Source organism: Culex pipiens, chromosome 1 (genome assembly GCF_016801865.2).
Source record: "Culex pipiens pallens isolate TS chromosome 1, TS_CPP_V2, whole genome shotgun sequence".
Taxonomy (NCBI): domain Eukaryota; kingdom Metazoa; phylum Arthropoda; class Insecta; order Diptera; family Culicidae; genus Culex; species Culex pipiens.
This window is the reverse complement of record NC_068937.1, coordinates 85,521,087-85,543,242: the sequence shown is the minus strand read 5'-3', so window position 1 is coordinate 85,543,242 and position 22,156 is coordinate 85,521,087. Positions and strand designations below refer to the sequence as shown.

General features: G+C 45.9%; 3 protein-coding genes across 11 annotated transcripts; 2 read left to right on the top strand and 1 right to left on the bottom strand.

Moving 5' to 3' along the window:
* Positions 1 to 6: 6 nt before the first annotated feature.
* Positions 7 to 8,615, top strand: LOC120425462 (uncharacterized). 8 transcript variants are annotated; one of them, XR_005606531.2, is made up of 4 exons: positions 7 to 7,570; positions 7,632 to 7,714; positions 7,772 to 7,841; positions 7,900 to 8,615. XR_005606531.2 is itself a non-coding variant. In XM_039589992.2 (4 exons), the coding sequence occupies exon 4, from the start codon at positions 1,007 to 1,009 to the stop codon at positions 7,313 to 7,315; it is 6,309 nt and encodes a 2,102-aa protein (XP_039445926.1). In that variant the 5' UTR covers positions 7 to 589; positions 651 to 733; positions 791 to 860; positions 919 to 1,006; the 3' UTR covers positions 7,316 to 8,615. The 8 variants fall into 8 exon arrangements, 2 of the variants coding, with proteins under 2 accessions (XP_039445926.1, XP_039445928.1); XM_039589992.2 differs by having other exon boundaries at positions 7 to 589; positions 651 to 733; positions 791 to 860; positions 919 to 8,615; XR_005606533.2 differs by having other exon boundaries at positions 7 to 7,566; positions 7,772 to 8,615.
* Positions 8,280 to 9,570, bottom strand: LOC120425469 (mpv17-like protein 2). Its single transcript, XM_039590004.1, has one exon. It carries the CDS (start codon positions 9,408 to 9,410, stop codon positions 8,826 to 8,828), a length of 585 nt encoding a protein of 194 aa, XP_039445938.1. The 5' UTR covers positions 9,411 to 9,570; the 3' UTR covers positions 8,280 to 8,825.
* Positions 9,571 to 11,099: 1,529 nt separating this feature from the next.
* Positions 11,100 to 21,772, top strand: LOC120425467 (ceramide kinase). 2 transcript variants are annotated; one of them, XM_052706492.1, is made up of 10 exons: positions 11,120 to 11,240; positions 11,476 to 11,586; positions 12,063 to 12,295; positions 14,374 to 14,622; positions 14,682 to 14,888; positions 14,956 to 15,231; positions 15,292 to 15,612; positions 15,675 to 16,063; positions 20,764 to 21,005; positions 21,072 to 21,772. In XM_052706492.1, exons 3-10 carry the CDS (start codon positions 12,181 to 12,183, stop codon positions 21,178 to 21,180), a joined length of 1,908 nt encoding a protein of 635 aa, XP_052562452.1. In that variant the 5' UTR covers positions 11,120 to 11,240; positions 11,476 to 11,586; positions 12,063 to 12,180; the 3' UTR covers positions 21,181 to 21,772. The 2 variants fall into 2 exon arrangements, with proteins under 2 accessions (XP_052562451.1, XP_052562452.1); XM_052706491.1 differs by having other exon boundaries at positions 11,100 to 11,586.
* The last annotated feature ends 384 nt before the right edge of the window (positions 21,773 to 22,156 follow it).

The window sequence follows — 22,156 nt, the reverse complement described above, 5'->3', positions numbered from 1 at the left end:
ATTTGAAAGAACATCGCCCTTATACGATATATTTTTTTCAAAGCAAGAATAGACTATGCGTCGAAAAAAATGAGAATGTTAAAATGTGATGCATTCTCAGAGTCCCCTTTGCGGTAAACACAACGCAGTAGGGCTGGCAGCTTTAATTTTCGTAATGCATTTTCGGGTATTCTCGGATGTACTGCAATTATTAATATTGACAAGGAAAGTAATCCAATCATAAGACTTGGCGATTGTCCACGCTCCATACAAAAAAGATTTTTTTTGTATGGAAATGGGGGGGGGGGATTGAGATTTAAAAAAATGTCCACGTAGTTTGTTGATGATCCCCAGATTAGATTAGATAAATCTAGTTGTTGCCGACACTGTAGAGCTGTGCCAAACAAACAGACAGATCGGCGGCGATGGACGACCCACGACTTGTCAACGAGGAGCGAGACGTCAAACGCCGGAAGTAAAGGGGAGAAAAAAAAAGCTTGATCGATTGGAAAAAGACGTGGTTCACCTGCGGGGAACTAGATTTACTTTTTGCGAGTTTATTTTTTATTAGTTAACGTTGAATTTCTTTTCGTTTGCTGCTGTTAAGTGAGTAGGTTAATTGAAGAAACAATTTGTTTTCGTTTATTTCATTTTTTCTTAATTTTGCTTAGGAAAAGCAGGCACACGAGGTGCGATCAATTACAGATTGATTGTTGCGATCGTCAATAATCAGAAGGCCGAAGGCCGGGTTATTGTAAGTTAGTTAAATGTTACTCCTAAATCATTACTAATCGCATCTAATCTCTCTAAGGTACGTCGATTACAAGAAAAGGTTAGAGGAGTTTGCGCGTTCGGACTTCTCCGAGGAGAGAAACCATAATGTAAGGTTAGGTTTGAAACACACGTACACATTTGACTTAAACGGATTCTCAATTGCAGTTTGAGCTGAATAAAATTTCACGCTACAAGAACGGCCTTTCTCACCGGGTTCCGAAACGAATCGCGCCACCCTAACATTCTCAAAATTATGGCTACCATCCGGCCAGATGAGAACTGCCCGTATTGCGGGCTTCCAGACGAAGCCGATCGGGAAATGGTCCAATGCGACCAATGCGACGTCTGGTACCACTTCCGGTGTGCCGGAGTAACGCGGGCAGTCAAACACCAGCCATGGTTCTGCGGGCCGTGCCAGTCCGGTCGAAATCGACATAACGGCCCGAATCCCGAAGACGATCCTGCCGCCAGCGAGGAGGACAACTACTCGGTCCCTCCGTCTGAACTTTCGTCGCTCCGATCCCACACCAGTTCGTCCATTCGGCAAGGACTGCAGCTGTTGGATGAGCAGTTTCAAGTTCAACAGAAGAGGCTGGCCGAGGAGAAGGCCCTGCAGGAACGAAGATTGGCGCTCGAAGAAGAATACGCCAAGCAACAAAATGATCTACGTGAAGAGCACCTCAAGGTTCGCCAAGAGCTGCTCTCATCTCTGCGAGACATGAGCGTTGGTGGAAGTCGGGGCAGTGCGCACAGTCAAGCCAGCGCTGTGCGAAGTGAAAGGGTTCGGCAATGGATGGACAAACAGCAAAATCCAGTGGAAAATCCACGAAAAGTGGATCCGCGCGGAGCTTTTCCAAACAACAAGTCAGCAAAAGATGTGTCTCCTCTTCGAAATCCCAACCTACCACAACATTTGGAGCGGGCAAATAAATCCGACGACAGTGTCCGTGCGGGAAGACCGCACGAGTTTCCGTCCGATGAACCAAGAGGCGATGCTGGATATGAAGGAGTTCCGGACGGGCTGGGGTGCCGCAATGTCCATGCAAATCGAGAACAAAATGCCTTGCGTCCATGTCCCGCTCCGCGACAACACATGCCATCAACTATCGCCCAAGAGACGCGACGTCCGTGTCCGGCACCAAGAAACGTCGTCGACGGGCTGGGGCAGCGCAAAATGCCATCGACCTCAGCACGAGACGCGCCACAACCACATCTCTTCTCAAGTTTCTTCGCCGAGCATCGAGTTCCAGGAACCGGACGAGTTGAGGATGTTGTGTCCTTCAGAGGACAGCCAGGACAAGGAGAAGCTGGACAACATCGGCCGCTAATCTCGCGTGGAAACGACGGCCGAGCTGCTCGGAACATCTTCGAGGATCCACCGGCGTCTCACGCTGACGGTGATCTTGCGTTGTTTACAGGTGCTCCTTACCAACAACTGCAACCACAACCGCCGCCACCTTTCGACGCAGGTGATGGACGCTCCCATTTCAAGACACCACAAGCCTTGCCACAAGCACATCTACGGTACAACCAGAGTGAGCAGCGCGAAGGAAACGATCATGGGCCCCAGGATCGATGTCAGTTTGGTGGAATAACGCCAGAACAGCTTGCCTCGCGACAAGTTCTGCCCCGAAAGCTGCCAATCTTCTCTGGGAGCTACGAAGAGTGGCCGCTGTTTATCAGCTGCTACAATACAACCACCGAAGCGTGCGGCTATACGGACAACGAGAACCTCGTTCGGCTCTTGGACTGTTTGAGAGATCCTGCTATTGGACATGTACGCGGCCAGTTGTTGCTCCCACAGTCGGTTCCCAGAGTGATTGAAACGTTGCGGAGAATCTACGGACGTCCTGAACAACTGTTGCAGTCTCTGTTGATGAAAGCACGACGTTGCGACCCCCCCAAATCTGATCGACTGGAAACGTTCATCACCTTCAGCCTGGTTATTGAACAGCTGTGCGACCACTTGGAGGCAACGAACCTTCAAGATCACCTGGTAAACCCCATGCTACTTCAGGAACTTGTGGACAAAACCCCGGCTGGCACGAAGATGGAGTGGGTCCGATTCAAACGCCGTCACGGTCAAGTCACTCTGAGAACGTTCGCGGATTTCATGGCCGGCATAGCAGAAGACGCGTGCGAAGTGGCGCCCATGATAGACAACAAGCAGCTTGCGGGTGACAAACGAGTGGAAAAGCGGACCAAGGAAAGGGGGTTCGTTCACGCCCATGATGCGACTACCGTACCAGGGCAGATCACTAAAGAACGAGTTGATATCAAGCCCTGTCGAGTATGCCAGAGCACCGAGCACAAGATCCGGAACTGCGATGAGTTCAAGAACCTAACGCAAGCAGACAAGACGGCGCTAGTTGACAAGTGGAAGATCTGTCGCATCTGCCTCAACGAACACGGGGATTCGCGATGCCGGTTTAAGATCCAGTGCAATGTCGAACAATGCCGAGAGCGTCACCATCCGTTGATGCACGGCGAAGCTGCAACAACCCATGCTGCGGAAGCAACGGAAGCGGCACACAATGCCCATCGAGCTGATATCGGGCAAATGCAGTTTCGCCTCGTCGCGGTCACGCTGCACCACGGAACGCGTTCTGTGCGAACGACCGCATTCCTGGATGAGGGCTCATCGATGAGTTTGGTGGAGCGCTCACTGGTTGATGTTCTCGGCGTCAAAGGAGGAGAACTTGAGCCGTTGCGCTTGATTTGGACGGCGGATATCAGTCGAACTGAGAAAAACTCCAAGAAAATCAGCGTCCAGATATCAACGGCCGGGTGTGACCAGAAACATCAGCTGGCGTTGCGCACCGTTACCGAGCTGAAACTACCAACACCGTCGTTTAAAATCTCCAGCCTGACGAAGCAGTTCAAGCACCTGGGAGACCTCGAAGTCGACGACAACCTAGGCAAGCCGAGGTTGCTTTTGGGATTAGATAACCTGCACTTGTTCGCTCCCCAAGAATCCCGCATTGGCCAGCCCAACGAACCCATAGCCGTCAAGTCAAAGCTGGGTTGGAGCGTGTACGGCCCTAGCAGTGACAACAAGTGCGGCGGAGGTGTCGTCGGTTCACACTTCACGGAAAACATCTCGAACCAAGAGCTGCACGACCTCATCAAGGAGTACTTCGCCGTGGAGGAAGCTGGCGTAACCGCTGGAGTTCTAGAATCCGACGATGATCGCCGAGCAAGAGTTATTTTGGAGAACACCACAGTGAAAGTCGGCGGCCGATACGAAACGGGACTCTTGTGGCGCTCGGATGATTACGATTTTCCGAACAGCTATCCCATGGCAGTGCGACGTCTAGAGCAGTTGGAGAAGAAGCTCTCCAAGAACCCAGAACTGGCGGAGAATGTGCGGCGACAGATTACGGAGTACCAGCTGAAGGAATACGCGCACAAGGCTACGCCGAAGGAATTGTCCGACTCGGATCCTCGCAAAGTGTGGTACATACCACTCAGCGTGGTTGTAAACCCCAGGAAGTCAAAAGTGCGGCTGGTGTGGGACGCGGCTGCTTCCGTCAACGGAGTATCGCTGAACAGTCAACTCCTCAAAGGTCCTGACCTTCTAGTGAGCTTGATCGAAGTTCTCTGTCGCTTTCGTGAGCGGCCAGTGGCTTTCGGAGGTGATCTGCAAGAGATGTACCACCAGGTCCGCATCCGGTCAGAAGACAAGCAAGCACAACGATTCCTCTTTAGAGACAACCCGACTCTGAAGCCCGACGTGTACGTTATGGACGTGGCTACATTTGGGGCCACTAGTTCTCCTGCATCCGCACAGTTCGTCAAGAACAAGAACGCAGCGGAATTTGCCCACGTCCACCCGGAAGCAGCAGCGGCGATAATCCAGCGGCACTATGTTGATGATTATTTTGACAGTGCGGATACGGAAGAAGAGGCGATAGAACGAGCTCAAGCAGTGAAGCATATCCACGCGCAAGGAGGGTTCCACATACGTAACTGGGTGTCCAACTCGACGCGCTTCCTGGAAGCACTAGGAGAACCAAACCAGAAACAGAACGTCCAGTTCACCAGCGACAAGCACACCAACACCGAGCGTATTCTTGGAATCACCTGGAACCCCGTGCTGGACGTCTTCGTGTTCTCCATCCCGACAAACGAAGCACTGCAGCCATTCCTGACCGGAAAAGCCCGGCCGACCAAAAGCATCGTGCTGAAGTTCCTCATGTCGTTCTTTGACCCGCTAGGCCTGATCGCTCACTACTTGGTACACGGAAAAATCCTCATGCAGGACATCTGGCGTTCCGGTTGTGACTGGAAGGCGACGATAAACGACGACTGTTACGCTGGATGGACACAGTGGATTAAGTGGCTGCCCCTCCTGGAACAACTTCAAATCCCTCGCAGCTACTTTGGCGACATTCGCAGCTCCAAAATTGAATCCGTTGAGCTTCATGTGTTCAGTGACGCCAGCGAAAAGGCCTACGGAAGTGGGGCCTATCTGCGCATTGTTTGCGACGGAGCCATCCGCTGTACGCTTGCCCTAGCGAAGACCAAGGTTGCGCCACTCAAGCTGCTGTCGATTCCCCGCCTGGAAGTTTCAGGGGCAGTCCTGGGAGCCAGACTAGCCAACACAGCAGAAACTTGTCATTCGTTGCCAATTTCTCGTCGAGTGTTCTGGGTGGACTCGGCTACTGTGATTGCCTGGATTCACTCTGATCATCGAAAGTACAAACCGTTCGTCGCGCACCGGATAAGCGAAATTCTCTCGCTCACGAGTGTCGACGAGTGGCACTTCGTTTCTACTAAATCCAACGTGGCGGACGACCTGACGAAGTGGAGGAAGCGATTTACGATGAGCAGCGAAGACCGTTCAATCCGAGGACCAGACTTCATCTACACGGACTCTAAGAGCTGGTCGGTGCCTGCAACGCCGATCGAAAGTGTGGAAGAAGAACTGAGAGCAGCTTTCCTGTTCCATGAAATTCACCTGCCGGAGCCCGTCATTGATGCAGAGCGCTTTTCATCCTGGAAGACGCTGGTCAGATCGCTGGCCGTCATCTTCCGCTTCCGGTCTAACTGCCAGCGCAAGGCGCGTGGTTTGCCGATTGAAGCTATTCCCGCAACACCTGCAGTAACCGGACACGTGAAGGGAGCAGTTTCATCCACAGAAGTTCCGTTGCGCCAAGAAGAATATGTCCAGGCTGAAAATTGTTTCTGGAGGTTGGTGCAGGCAGATATGTTTCCGGATGAAGTGATGGTGCTGTTGAAGAATCGGGAGCTGCCTCGAGAGGAGTGGCACCAGGTGGAAAAAACGAGTGTCATCTACCAATTGTCGCCTTTTCTCGACCACGCTGGGGTGCTTCGAATGGAAGGTCGAACCGAAGCTGCCGAAGAGTTGCCGTTTGACCTGCGTTTTCCCGTGATCCTGCCGAAGAAACATCCGATTACCATCAAGCTAGTAGAACATTATCATCGCAAGCTCCGGCACGGCAACAACGAAACGGTCGTCAACGAAATGCGTCAACGGTTCTTCATCGGGAATCTACGAGCCGTCGTACGGATGGTCGCGAACGACTGCCAGCTGTGCAAAATTCGCCAGAGTCGACCTGCTGTACCCCGTATGGCACCGCTACCGGTTCAGCGTTTGCAGCCGTACCTGCGGCCGTTCAGTTTCGTCGGCGTGGATTACTGTGGCCCAATCACTGTAACTGTTGGGAGACGCAGCGAGAAGCGGTGGATTGCCGTGTTTACCTGTTTCAACACCAGAGCGGTTCACCTAGAAGTGGCCCACAGTCTCAACAAGCAGTCCTGTCTCATGGCACTTAGGAGGTTCATGTGCAGGTACGGCGTGCCAAGGGAGATATTTTCCGACAACGGAACAAATTTCCACGGCGCAAACAATGAGGGAGTCCTGATCCGTGCCATCAACAACAACTGTGCGGACGTGGTGACAGACGCTCGACTCAAGTGGAATTTCAACCCTCCATCCGCCCCACACATGGGGGGAGTTTGGGAACGCATGGTCCGGTCCGTTAAAGAGTGTCTGAAGGTACTGGATGATGGCAGAAAATTGACGGACGAAGTTCTGCTGACGGTGTTGGCAGAAGCTGCAGAAATCATCAACTCGAGACCTTTAACGTATCAGCCGCAAGATGCTTCGTCTCCGGAGGCACTCACGCCGAATCACTTTTTGCGCGTAGGCCCTGCAAATGAAGAATTGGTTCTTGAAGCGGCGAACGTAGGTCAAGCACTGACGGACAGTTACCAACGGTCCCAGATGTTGGCCCAAAAGATGTGGAAGCGCTGGATATCCGAGTACGTGCCGTCGCTCAACCGCCGACCCAAGTGGCACGAGGAACGGGAACCGGTGAAGGCGGGTGACTTGGTGTTCATCGCGGATGAAGAGCAGCGGAAGACGTGGATCCGCGGGATCGTGGATGAGGTGATTAAGGCGAAGGATGGACGAGTTCGACAAGCTGTTGTTCGTGCTCAAGGAAAGTTGTACAAGCGGCCGGTGGCGAAACTGGCGGTGATCGAGGTTGGAGCTAATGGACGAAATGAACCTCATTCCGAGAAACCTCGGGACTAAGGTCCACGGGCTGGGGAACTGTTGCCGACGCTGTAGAGCTGTGCCAAACAAACAGACAGATCGGCGGCGATGGACGACCCACGACTTGTCAACGAGGAGCGAGACGTCAAACGCCGGAAGTAAAGGGGAGAAAAAAAAAAGCTTGATCGATTGGAAAAAGACGTGGTTCACCTGCGGGGAACTAGATTTACTTTTTGCGAGTTTATTTTTTATTAGTTAACGTTGAATTTCTTTTCGTTTGCTGCTGTTAAGTGAGTAGGTTAATTGAAGAAACAATTTGTTTTCGTTTATTTCATTTTTTCTTAATTTTGCTTAGGAAAAGCAGGCACACGAGGTGCGATCAATTACAGATTGATTGTTGCGATCGTCAATAATCAGAAGGCCGAAGGCCGGGTTATTGTAAGTTAGTTAAATGTTACTCCTAAATCATTACTAATCGCATCTAATCTCTCTAAGGTACGTCGATTACAAGAAAAGGTTAGAGGAGTTTGCGCGTTCGGACTTCTCCGAGGAGAGAAACCATAATGTAAGGTTAGGTTTGAAACACACGTACACATTTGACTTAAACGGATTCTCAATTGCAGTTTGAGCTGAATAAAATTTCACGCTACAAGAACGGCCTTTCTCACCGGGTTCCGAAACGAATCGCGCCACCCTAACACTAGTGTTTGTTTTGAAAAGGTCCTAAAAGCTATCGGTTTCGTTTCCCTATGTTTATAGGACTTTTTCAAATAAAACACTAGAAATGTTAGGTAGGTACTTTCACGTTCACGTCAGTGTTTGGCAAATGCTATTTCGGTGGAAAATTTTATGAACTCTATGTACTTGTACTACGTCCATGTTAGGGAAGCGCTTATTTCAGTGGACTATTTTTTGCATTCTAGGTACTTGAAGTTCACGTCGATGTTTGGAAAAAATAATATGTGAAATTATTGTAGCATATACATTAAATGACAACCTGACGACTGTTTCGTAATGTACAATTTATTTGGCAGTGACAAACGACATTTATTTCACAACGTATTAAGGAGGTTAAAGCAAAACTTTGTTGACATTTGGTGGTAACTCAAGGAACAGATAATTTGCGTTGCTTTAAAACTATGCAGCTATGTTTATGGAAAGATAATATATTAACACTAGTGATTATTCCCAGGAAGAATAAAACATGTCTGGTTTATGTAAAAACATATTATGATTTGATTTACAAAGCGTTTAAAACAATTGAAATTTAGTTGTTACGATTTCTCATTCGACCTTAGCCAGGGCCGAGGAACAACACTTTACATAAAATTTGTAATAACCTTATTGGAAAATAGCACTAGAAGCTTCTAACATTTGTTATTTATTGAAGTTGAAACTACACGTTGCGTTCGGTCCTGAGAATACGTATTACTTTCCACTGAAAGATCTTCTTTGATTCAATATTATTGAATTGCTTTTTTTTTCATCTATTATAAATTATACTTGTTATGTTTCTTTGAGTACAGCTGTAACGTGAATTCTACTAATGTTAGCTTGAATTACTATTGTTATCTTGACTATGATCTATTTTCTCATTTATAACATAACTTGTATAAACGTCGTAACCTAGCGAAATCGTATTATCGTAAAGAACACGGTACTTGGTCGGCAGGAGGTAAAAGTTGAACAACTGTGCCGGTGGCCACACGACCCACTCCGCCGTGTACAACCGAACGAACTTATCCTTCATCTCTTGAATGGTTTCATCCACGGAAGCCTTCCGAAGAACGCCCAGCGTTGCAAAAAACATAAAGATTACAATCGGCGAAGCTATGGCCTGATCAATGAGCACCTTCTTCAGCACGACTCGGAGCGTTCGGCCGGGAAACTTGCGGTCCATGAAGTTATACCAATTGTGGCAGAAAACGCCAACCGTCAGTCCCGATATGGACATTTGGTGCGTACGCTGACGGTCCCAGCATTCCAAGGTCCCCGTGTAAATTTCGTAATGCTGCTCAATTATGTCACCCACTCCGGACAGACTGAACGAGATGGCCACGTTCGTGTAGAGCAGATAGCGTTTGCTGAAGGCTTTCCTACTTAAGGCACGGAGTTGGTTCAATATCCGGATCATTTGCAGTGGCTTGGTCCGGTGATGAGACGGCGTCAGAAACCAGGGAGATTTATTTTCGGCCAGCGAAAAACCTTCACGGAAGGACGAAACTGTAGCAGCACGAGATCACCACCGTTTGATTACAGCTGACAAATGATAAACAAACAAGTACCTGTAAATGTCAAATTTACGCTAAAATCATACACAAAATTACACAAGTTTTTGAAAGTGAGTAATTATAACGCAAGATAACAACTGCGTCAGTGCACATGATCACTGAGTAACAATTATTCAAGAGTTGCTATTCCCTAACACCGACGTCGAAATTGAAAGATCGTGACTATAGTGTTGATGGTTTTGAAACCCAGTAACAGCATATTTTTTTTTTATTTTCAGGTTTCAGGCTTGTACTGGGGACTGCGGTAAGGTGACGGCCTCTGTTTCAATATTGGGCATGAAGGTGTCATGATGCGGCGGGCTTCACCAAGCGGGGCACGATTATCAACCGATCAAGCCAGTTCATCTGCTATACCGACGACATGGATACAGTCAACCGAACGTTCGAGGAGGTGGCTAGGAAGTACACTAAATTGAATCGGGCATCGGAGAAGGTTAGATTGAGGGTGAATGTGACGAAGACGATCCAAGGCCCTTTGAACCCGCATAGTGTACCTCGCATCGTTGGTGGCGTCGGACAACAACTGCAGCAGAGAATGAACCACAACTCTACGGTAAGCCAAACATTCTGAAAGTCGTCAAGGCTGGCCTGTCACGTCGCAAGAATGCCGACCAGACCAAAACATCAATCCGGTGAAGTTGGTGTTTAATTAAACACCGGTTTGAACGCGGCGGAGAGGGGCGCAATGTACAAGGTAGTTGCGCCAAGTCGAGGATGATCTTGAAAGTGTGGGTGTTCTACAGCGGAAGTGGAGAGTAGCAGCTCAGGACCAAGCCCAGTGGCAGCGCATCTGGAGACAGCTCATCACCCGGGGGTTGTTCGAGTAGTAAAAGTAAAGTAAGTCTACTGTAGACTCTATAGTATAGAGTAATCTACGTGCCCTTGTATTGCGTGTACGAACACGAAAGAAAGTGAGGTTTAATTTTGTCCGGCCAGCAAAATCAAATGGTGCGTACGCCAAACGTCATAAAGCTCTATGGTCTTATGGACTACAAGGTTTGGAAATCTCTCCCGGCGTACATTGTGTACCATGTACGAAACGCTGATAAGACCGATCGTTCTCTGCGGGCACGAGATGTGGACGATGCTCGAGGAGGACCTGGAAACGCTTGAAGTTTTCGATCGGTAATAAAGGCTTATTATGGACGAGAAGAGTGAACCTCTGGCGCAACTCTACGGCAAGCCAAGTCCTACAAAAGTCGCCGATGGGTGGGCTTCATGCGATATTTTATCTAGTCTAGATTAAATTTTCAAAACAACCTATCCCTCATGGGTTTCCTATGCAGATAGGGCCTTTTGAAAATTTAATCGAGTATGTAGTCATCTCCGGGTCTTCCCGAATGAAGCCCACTAGAAAAACATTAAGCATTAGCCAGTGCACTATCAATAGTAAACCCTAGTTCAATCACTAACCTCCCACAAACGTGCACTTCCCAAAACTTGACAGATCAATGTTTATGCTCTCTTTTGCGAGTTTGTGTTCTATTCTCTCACCACAACGAGAGCGAGATTTTTGTTTACTCAGTCACTCGTCAGTTTATCTTCTGCCGTCGGTTGAGTATGAGGCATCCGCTATGTCTCGCTTCTCCTAGTGCTAATGCGATTTCAAAGACAAGAATAATTCCAGTTATTGCCATCTTTGCACACACATAAAAGTACTGCTGTACATGAATGTACGTACTAGTGTCGCGTTAAAGATAGAAGCAAAATATGTTACAATCTTACAAGTCTTTGCGATGATCTGTCATTCTGCTGGAAATTTGTTGATGTAGATTAGTTTTAGTTTTTTAGAATGATAGAAAGTTTGGAAGATCAATTTTAGTTACCTTGCAAAAAATAATTGAGAAATGCATTTTTTTCATGAACTTTTAACCTAATAAACTGAGCTCTAAATAAAAAAAAATCAAGGGAAACTAGGCAAAACAACGAAAAAGTGATGCGGACCGACAAAAAGTAAGCCCCTTGTCCGAAAAAAAAGTGTTGATTGCTGGTTGGCCTCTCTAAGCAGATTTAGTGCTGGTAAGTGCATGTGTCCTCAATGCGCTATTTACAGTGTATTCGACCTGTTTTCCTGCTGTGATTCAGACTTTGCAAAATAATATAAAATTTATTGTGGTAGCCTTGTTATAATATAATCGTGCTAAGGTGCCTTTTCAAAATTAACGATCTCACTTATATATAGTTACTAGAATTTGTTTCGGACGTCCAGAAAGTTATGCAATCATATTCATCATAAACTGCTGTTCTTTGATAAATTTTGACAGTTTTTGCTAAAGTTCTTGAATAATTAATGATTTTTATTCGAAAACATATATGGAATCTTGATACTATAGTGTAAATCAAGTCTAGAATATAAAAATCTCAGAGATGCTACTATAATTTACAGGATAATTTTGTTAAAAGGTGCTTTAATTGTTTAGTAATTTGTATTTTAAATTTGCAAGATACAGTACTTAATTCTTGTTCTAATATACTTGTCTTGTTAACTTTTGCAGCGAATGGCGAGAAATCTCTGACGACGGCCCACAACAAAAAGTACACAATTGGCAAACGCTGTAATTGGGTTTCGCTCCAACGCATCGTCTGTCCATAGCACCCCGAGCCCCAGCAGTCATGGACAAGCAGAACGAAGTGCTTCTGAACACGTTCGTGATATCCAAGAAAAAATATCGAGTGTTCTACAATGCCGGCGTGTTGGTGTGGGAAGCTGAGAACTCCAAGAAGGGTGGTAAGCGTGTGTGTGATCAAGTAGCTAGATATCTACTGGCTCCACTAGAAGGAAAACCAGTTCCGCGTATGAGGATCGTTTTTGCAGGCATTTGGCGCCGCTCGGTTAAGGGGTGGCTCACGAGAGTGTTTGTGTATTCTGTGTTGATGAACTTAACTAGAATAAATTAGTAACGCGAATTGGTTCTAACAAACTTAACAAAACATTGATTCTCAAGAGACTGGTCAACAAGTTGGCTTATGATCAAAAAGCGATAGAGTATTAATGTAAATTGAGGACTTGCCATTAGAGCTGTTTCCTGATAACTGTGAAAACCCACGCCGACTTCTGTGACTCCGGCTTATCGAGACTCCGGCCGACTCCACGCCCCTTTTAAAAATTAAGAGAGTACCCTTCCACCCCGGTATTTGAACTGACGACCTTTGGATTATGAGACCAACAGCCGACCAGCGACTCCACTGGCCTAAAATGTACCATTTTGTCTGAGACGACAACAAAACCTAACAAAACACCTTTCGTTGGTGTAATTAATACTTTTGTTCCAAACTGTGTTTTTCCTTCAATGTGTTAACAATGTCAACTTCTGTTTATCATTTGCCTATGCTTTGGTGATTAATTGTTTAATTTATCTGCATAGGAAACCCGTGACTCATAGGTTGTTTTAAAAATTTACTCTAGATCAAAGCTTGTTATCTTTTTTTTTTAATTGTTGAAGGATTAACACACATAATTTCAGTCAAATGTGAATAGATGTTTGCCATTAAACTACGATTTGCATTGCATCCCCGTTTTAAACATTCGATTATCTGAAATGAAATTTTCCAAGGCCTTCGGATAATCGAGTCTGGAGCTCTTAATCTGTTCATTCTGTTTAGATTTTTATGCAAAGATGGCGTTACGAATGGTGCACGCCCGAAATGTCAAAGTGTGGCTGTCATGCTATGGAACGGAACACCTTTTTTGTAATGTTGGTACCAATTCGAGATTTTAACATTTCGGACGTGCACCATTCGTAACGCCATCTTCGCTTAAAACTCTGGATAGCATTTTATATAAAAAGTGTAACGGTTACCTTTAATAGTCAGGAAACGGTGCCTGCAATCCCTGTTACAGTTTATATGGAATTCCAATAAGAATATAACAGAAAAATCAGGCTCCGGGTCCAGACTGTTAAAAAAGATTTTATTTATTAGATCGAACTTACGCTTTCATGTAAACTTTTTCAAATGTTTGTATCTTTGTTTGGTGGAAACAAAAAAATACATTCGGTTTGGTGCATTTGAGAGCTTTGAATTTCTTCTTTATAATTATGCAAAAATCTCAAGGGGATTTTTGGATAACTCAAATATAAATTGTTCAAAGAAAACATAAATTTGACAAAAATAAACAAGAATGTTATAGTATAAAAACACTTTTTTAAAGGGTAAACCTAGCACTTTTTATATAAAATGCTGTAGTGTGTGACGAACTGTCAAGTTTTCACGGGACTCACATTTACTGTCAAACCAAATGTTGGGTAGTAAGTGTGAGCTCTGTGTAAGGATGGTGTCAAACTAAAGAGTGGCCCCTTTCGTTTGACAACAGTTGGTGTCAATCCATCGGGGCTTTTGTTAGGCCCTTAGAACTACTTACATCAAATCCAAAACAATGTACCGCCTCCGGAACAAGTTAAAATGTGTACCCGGAAAGGGCGTGGATGCCTGGCACGAACACACATAGTGTCCCAGAGTGTTGCTCGTACTGACTCATAGCAAGGGTGAGATGTATGTAGGTGTAAGGGCAGTGTGTGTTCTTTGGGAACTTACACTGAAAATTGCGAATATTAAAGGAAAGGCGTCATTAATTTTGAAAAATATTTGCAACGTTCAAAGCAATTTATATTTGAAAAAAAAACTTGCATAATCTAAAGATTGTAAAACAAGCATTTGTTGTGTTGTTGGTCCTTCACAAACACGTCGTACTGCATTCAAATTTAAACTTTGCTTATCAGTTTGCTATTCTCGGACCCGATGAAGCGATTATCGCATCGATAACGAAACGCTGTTTGATTTGTGAACCCTGTTTTATTGATGTTACAGAGAAAACAACCGTTCCGATCGGAGATATCATATCTGCGACCCTGTCGACGACAGCAAGCGGACGATCCTCCAGCAAAGCAAATGTCCACAATATCGCGACCACCTACGGAACGACCTCCAGCACGCATGCACCGATGAACGAGACAATGGACTACGATCGCATCCCGGTGCTGCCAACTTCTTCGTCGACTACAACGAACGCCACTATCAATACCATGACCACCACTACTACGAACCTGAGCAATAGAGGTGTGTGAAAAGATCATCGCAATTGAACTTGATACTAATTTGTACCTATATGTTTTCAGTGAATTCATACGATATCCTGAACAGTGAGTACGAAGATGACAATTACGGCGTAAGCAGTGCAACCAATGCAAACTACTTGATCATACATTATGCTCGGCTCGTGTCCCCGCGGACAAGTAAGTGGAGGGTCCAGCAGCTATCGCTCTACAACGGCGAACAGCGCATTGTCAAGTTCTGGCACAGCCGGTTATCAGACGATATTAGAGGTACGTAGTATGACCTTATCACACCAATATGCATTGCGATTAATCGACCTTTTTGTGGTTTTACCAGAGCAAGTCAGACCGAAGAATTTACTGCTGTTCCTTAATCCGTACGGCGGCAAGCAGAACGCGTTCGCGTTGTTTGAGAAATACGCCAAACCGTTGTTTCACCTGGCGCACGTTGATATCAATCTGATAATCACTCAGCGGGCGCAGCAAATTTACGACATCATGACATCGCAAACAATTAACCTGAGCAATTACGACGGGGTCGTGTGCTGCGGCGGAGATGGAACCTTTGCGGAACTTTTCAACGGATTAGTTTACCGGACGATGATAGATCTAGGTTTGTGGAGTATAACCAAAACATAATAGACCATTCATTGCGACCTTTCTCGTTTCACAGGTATGGACATCAACTGTCCGCCGTACCTTCCCAAGCCGAGCCTACCGATCGGGATTATCCCGGCCGGAAGCACCGACACCGTTGCGTATTGCCTGAACGGAACTACCGACATCAAGACCTCCATCATTCACATCATTCTGGGACAATCGAGTGGCCTGGACATCTCGAGCGTTTATCGCAACGGAAGCGGTGAAAACGATGGCCGACAACCGCAATTGCTCAAGCTGTACGCCAGCGTAATGTCTTACGGTTTCCTAGGCGATGTAACGATGGACAGCGAGAACTATCGCTGGATGGGACCGAAGCGATACGATTATTCTGGTTGGTTCAAGACAAACTGTTTAGATAACCCTCAAACTAACCAAATTTTATTATATCTTCAGGCGTCAAAAAGTTCCTCCGGAACCGAAGTTACAACGTAGATGTAAAGGTACAAATCGAAAAGGAGGAAATTGACGGAGGCCGCAGGGACAGGAACAATCCGCACGATGGAGTTCGGTGTTTGGAGAATTGTCAGCGTTGCCAATTGGCCGCTACAAAGGACCATAGCAACGCAACCGACTGTGATACTGTGGAGGAAGTTAGCGTTAGGGGAAAGTTCCTTATGGTGAATGGTGCTAACATTTCGTGCGCGTGCCACCGTAGTCCGCAAGGGTTCAATCCGAACTGCCACCTAGGCGACGGGTATCTGGATTTGATCTTTGTGCGCCACACGTCTCTCTTCAACAACATCCGGCTGCTGTTGGCGATGTCGTCCAAGACGAAGGAAATTGTAAGTACATGAACAAGAATGACGAAAGTTTCCAACGAGGAACTTAAAGAGATCCTAAACCTTAAACCGGCTTTTGTACTGCAATTTATTATTTTACGATTTCATGGTACTCGCGTTTGTACATCGTTCTTCAGCGAAAAGGTTCTATTTGTCGATTTTACCAAATGGAAACAGAAACATCAGAGCACTTGCTATGCAATTGTGGTGGTCACTTTATTCCAGAATACCGTCGAAAACCCATTTTTTCGCAAAATCCTAAAATGTAGCCTTATAGGTGGTAAACCTTGTGCAGAATTCCTGTAATTTTTTGTCGAAATTTGGTAAATATTCAAAACAACCGAAAATCCGTTTTTTACAGATTTTGGTAAGGTTGCATTTTTATCACCGATTTATCAGTAATAGCAACGAACTTACTTTACTTTACATACTTTTACTGCTCGTACAACCTCCGGGCCATGAGCTGTCTCCAGATGCGCTGCCACTGGACTCGGTCCTGGGCTGCTACTCTCCAATTCCGCTGCGGAACTTCCACACTTTCGAGATCTTCCTCCACTTGGTTTAACCACCGTGCACGTTGCGCCCCCCTCCGCCGCGTTCCAAACGGCTCCGAATTGAACACCAACTCACCGGATTGATAGTCTGGTTCAGCTGGCGCGCATCCAGCGCGTCCGGCATTCTCGCGACGTGTCCGGCCCACCTGATCCGACCAGCCTTGGCGACTTTCCGAATGCTTGGCTTGCCGTAGAGTTGCGCCAGCTCGTGGTTCATTCTTCTCCGCCACACATTGTTCTCACGTACGCCGCCAAAGATCGTCCTAAGCACTCGCCGTTCGAAAACTTCAAGCGCTTGCAGGTCCTCCTCGAGCATCGTCCACGTCTCGTGCCCGTAGAGGACGACGGGTCTTATCAGCGTTTCGTACATATGGTACACTTTGTACGCCGGGAAAGATGACCAGACTGTAGGGTCTTGTGGAGTCCATAGTAGGCACGACTACCTTATCCGCTTCCCGCTTCAATTCGGTGTACTTCCTAGCCACCTCCTCGAACGTCCTGCCGACAATGTCCATGTCGTCGGCATAGCAGATGAATTGGCTGGACCGGTTGATAATCGTGCCCCGCATGTTGAAGCCCGCCCGCCTTGCAACGAACTAATCAACATTTCGATAAACTTTGAACTTACCGATGAAATCGGTTGTTTTTGGAGATTTTTTTTACCGATTTCGGTTAAAAAAAATCTAAGTGTCATCAATCGAAAGATCCGACCACCGGGTCCGGTGGTTTAGTGGTTAGCGTGGTAGCCTCTAAATCCCAGTATGGCCTGGGTTCAATCCCAGACGGACCCGGTGGCATTTTTCGAGACGAGATTTGCCTAACCACGCCTTCTATCGGATGGGGAAGTAAAACGTCGGTCCATTTGCGTAAAAGAGGTTTTGGGTGACTCACCACACATAACCTTCGGACGCCTAGAAATGAGCAGAAACTTGCAACAGAGACCACAAAAGACCCGGGGGTCGTTAAAGTGGATTACTTTGCTTTGCAATCGAAAGATCACAGAACCCGTTTGACAGCTCAATGTGGTGGACGCGTTTTTCCTCTTGTGGATGGGAGTGGAAGATTCCACCGACGACAATTTTCTTCCCGTTGTCGGAACGCGGAAGCGGAAGAAGACAAGTGACGACGGAACCGACGCCGGAAATGGCAACGAGGAACAGCTCCTCAACAACAACAAGTTTAGCCGTGGAGAACAACAACAATGGTAACCCTGCGGGGAAAGGAAGCGTCCCACCGGTTCCAGTGGCTAAGAAACCACCTAGGGGAAATCTACCCTTTCCAATCAAACACCTATCTTCGTCATATGGAGAGTTTGATGCTCGATTAAAGCTCCAAAAATACTATTTGGGCTATAAACTTACCAGCAACAGCACCGCCTCGAGTAAGCACGCAAATGTATGCCACTTACTGGCCAAAAAGATCACATTTAATGCACTTTTGATCATAATTTGTATTTTGCGAGACCACTTCTCATCATTTTGTTGGCACACACAGTGACACACACGAGAATCCCTCAAACGCTTAATGAATATCGCCAAAATTAACTTTTCACTTTCGCTTACTTTTTCACGGTGCTTAAGATATGAAATTGCTTCCAACTACCGGCAACATGCTTTTTTGACCGTTACTTAGTCACTCACTTGAAGAATAATCCCGAAAAATGTAATAAATTAGCAAGCGCCATCAAAAAAAACAAACGCGCCAAGTCGTTTGACGTTTCAATTTTCACTTTGCATTCCAAACGAAGACTGAAGAAAACTGAGCGAGAGACGAAGGCAAAAAAGAACAAAGGCTGGCCGTCAACACCACCAGCAGCACAGCCAGCGATGCCAGGAAACTTTCCCTATAAATGCCACTTTTCGTGAGTGTTCGTTTGAACTGTCAGCGCAAATGGCAACACTCGACAGAGTGTTGGAAGAAAAAAGAACTAAGCCGATATTAGAAAAATGGGCGTGGCCCAATGCATTCGCCTCGATTAGAATACCCTTGGGATTTTTTTTTTTGTTAAATGCTTGGTAAAGAAATAGAATAACTTTTAGTGAAAGTGAAAATAAACAGAAATGTTCACAAAAACTTGCTCTACTCGTTGGTGTACTTGGTTTTAGTAAAATTCAAGGGAGACTCTAGATTATCCAGCATCATTCAAACACGACCGCTTATTAGGATTAAAATGGGTAGATTTTCCCTACTCTGGTGGTAAAGAATATGAGCTTCGGCAAGCTGAGGAGTGTAAAGTTGTCGTGTACAACCAAGCCAAGCTACATGCTGACTCCGTTTGGGATCAAAATGCAGAAGACCGTTTCGAAACCGCGATGGCCCACTTGATTGCAAACAAAGTGGAGTTCTATATCCACGAGAAACGAAGCGGGCGGCAACTCCGCGTCGTCGTCAGAGGACTTCCACCGGCTTCACCTGAATTCGTCAATAAAAAGCTCAAGGAATCGCACAACCTGGATGCTGTGGAGGTGCATGCCATCAAGAGAAAAGGAGAGTTCGCTACATCAGCGGAAACCCCGTACATTGTTACGTTCCCCAAGGGGTACACCAACCTCAAGAAGCTGAGTGAAATCAAGCTCTTGAAAGAATTTCACATCCGGTGGTAGGCCTACCGGAACAAGCGGCCGAACGTGACTCAGCGCAGGAACAGCATGCAGCTGGGTCATGGAACCAGGAACTGTCACCTCAAGGGGAGGGGGGACGGACGAGTGCAATGTCCAGGAAGCCGAAGCGGTGAGCCAACTGCTATGGAGCCCACGAAGCCACGGACCGCAGCTGCCCCAAGCGTGCGGACTTCATCCGGAGGCGCCAGCAGGCGTCGTAACCGAAACCGCCGGCAAGGAAAGCGAAGAAGCAGAGTCCTGCAGTTCCGGTATTCACGCCGGCGGAGTTCCCTCCGCTGCCGGGCGCAGTCTCGGACGGAAAACCAAAGGATCGCCCTGGGGAGGTGCTCTACAGTTCGGCTGAGCTGTGGGGCATTTTCTCTAAGTACATCGCCAGGTTCAAGACCTGCAAAACCCGCGTAAGCTACATGATCTGGGTGTAAGGAGTTTTTATTATTATTATTATTACATTATTATTACTATATATTAATTGTTGTCCGAGCCTCGGTCCTAACCTGGACACAGCACCTAAAAGGACCTAATAAAAATAAGTAAGCCGGGAACCGTGGTGTAGGGGTAAGCGTGGTTGCCTCTCACCCAGTCGGCCTGGGTTCGATCCCAGAAGGTCCCGGTGGCAAATTTTGAGACGAGATTTGTCTGATCACGCCTTCCGTCGGACGGGAAGTAAATGTTGACCCCGGACTAACCTAAAAAAAAGGTTAGGTCGTTAGCTCAGTCCAGGTGTAGGAGTCGTTTCCCTGGGTCCTGCCTCGGTGGAGTCGCTGGTAGGCAGTTGGACTAACAATCTAAAGGTCGTCAGTTCGAATCCCGGGGTGGATGGAAGCTAAGGTGTAAAAAGAGGTTTGCAATTGCCTCAACAATCAAGCCTTCGGACACCTAGTTTCGAGTAGGAATCTCGCAATCGAGAACGCCAAGGCAATGCTGTTGAGCGAATAATTTGATTTTGATTTGATTTTTGAAAAATAAGTCAAGAATAAACAAAAATCAAAAGATCACGAATCATGACTGCCAAATCGTCGTGACGTGTCGCACGTCGATTTCGGGACAAGGAGAGTTAATGAGGCCACATTGCACAGCTTTCAATGCCTCATCTTTTGACCTTCACAGATTCCTAAAATACAACTCAGGACTCCTGCAACCAAATTCAACCCGGACTACGGGAAGATTGTATATTTTCTTTAAAAATTTGCGGCGTTTAATTTTCATCAGTAAAACATGCAATGCATATAGAAACTAGACGGAAAACTGAACTTTTTATTGCTGATCAATTTTCCTAAGTTTATTGACCCTTTAGCACTAAAGATAAAGGGCGATTATACGTAGGACCGTTGACGCACATTTCCATGCCCAAAACGTAAACCCTACACGACACCCAACAGCCTAAACCTCATCAGCATTCGTGGCTACTCGCCGCAAAACCAGTTGGATGAAACGTTTTTTTTCAATCTCTTCCTCCTTTCTCGTTTTTTTTTTCATTTTCGCTTCCTCTTTTCGCGCGTTTGCCCCGATGACGATCGCCACCGACCAGAGCGATCTACCGTTCGTGGAGATATACCGAACAAAGCAGTTTACGTTCAACAGCCATGGTCAAGGTCACGTAAATGGCGTAAATGTCGTGAATGACGAGGACCAGACGGCTTCGTCGGCGGCGACTAATTCACCTAAAGTGAATGGGACCGAGACGCCAAAGCAGGTGGCACACGATAAGAAACTGTTTTCCAGGTGGAATTGTGACGGAGAAATTTTGCTCGATACCAATGTAACGGTCAAGTAAGTACAGGCTGAGCGAAGCAGAGCAAAGGAATAGAGTATTGATATTTGATTTTGTTTTTCTAGATGCAATTGCCAATTGATCAACGTGTTTCGCCGGGGGGTCAGCTGCCGTGATAGTACTTGTAAGGACAATGAAGCAAACGTTTTAAACTGTTGTGGATTGTGTAAATAGTAGAATGTTAGGATCATTTAGCTGTTTTGTTATGATTTGTCTTGTTCTATGTTGAGATTAGTTTTGATCTTACCTAGCAGACTCAATTCTAGTAACATCAGAAAAACAAAATTAAGGAAATTATACAGCACATACTTTTACTAGCTTTAAAAAAGGAGTTCAACCTGTGATTACTATGAGCTGGCAATAACATTTCCTAGTAGATAAAGCTCTTCAAAAAAGTTTACGTACATGCAATGTACTTTGACGTAGTTCTGTCACCACAGATATTAGTATTAAAAACAGAAAATGAAAAACACAAGTATTGCATGGGAAAATTTAGTTACATTCCATAAACATTTATAGCTACTGCGGGTATTTAAGTCAAATGGTCTCGGAATGGGTGAATAGCATTTTATAATATGACGTCTACCAGGATAGAGCTGTTTTAAATTGTGTAAATGCAAAGATTGAGGTTTTGGTACTACTATTCAGATATGTTTGGGACGGGCAACGAACTATTAAACATTACAAAAAAAGTCGTTTAATGTAGTTTGCGTTTAATTTCAAACAGAATTTATACAACAAGCTATTATAATGGTTCAAAACATAAGTCACAAGTGTGTTATTTTTACTTATCACAATCCTTCTCCGTATTTTCATCTTGAATCGCAAATCGAAAATTTATGAAGAATACGTAAAGTTTCCGTATTGTACAGTCATCCCACATATTCGGAACACCCACAAATTCGGAACACTTTTGTGGTAATTTGTCAATTACATGGCAAATGTAGCTTTTCTGTCGACTCTACTATTTTTAGGACCTTCATTTAGACATTCTCTTGCTATTTCACTAGTAATAGTAGTACTTTTTGAACAAAAAACCTCATTTCCAGACTATTTTATCAATAGCAGCAAAACTCTGGCTCCAAATTGCCTGTTCCATGATTGTGGGATGTTATTGTGCCTCCCACAATTGTGGAACACCTGAATGTAA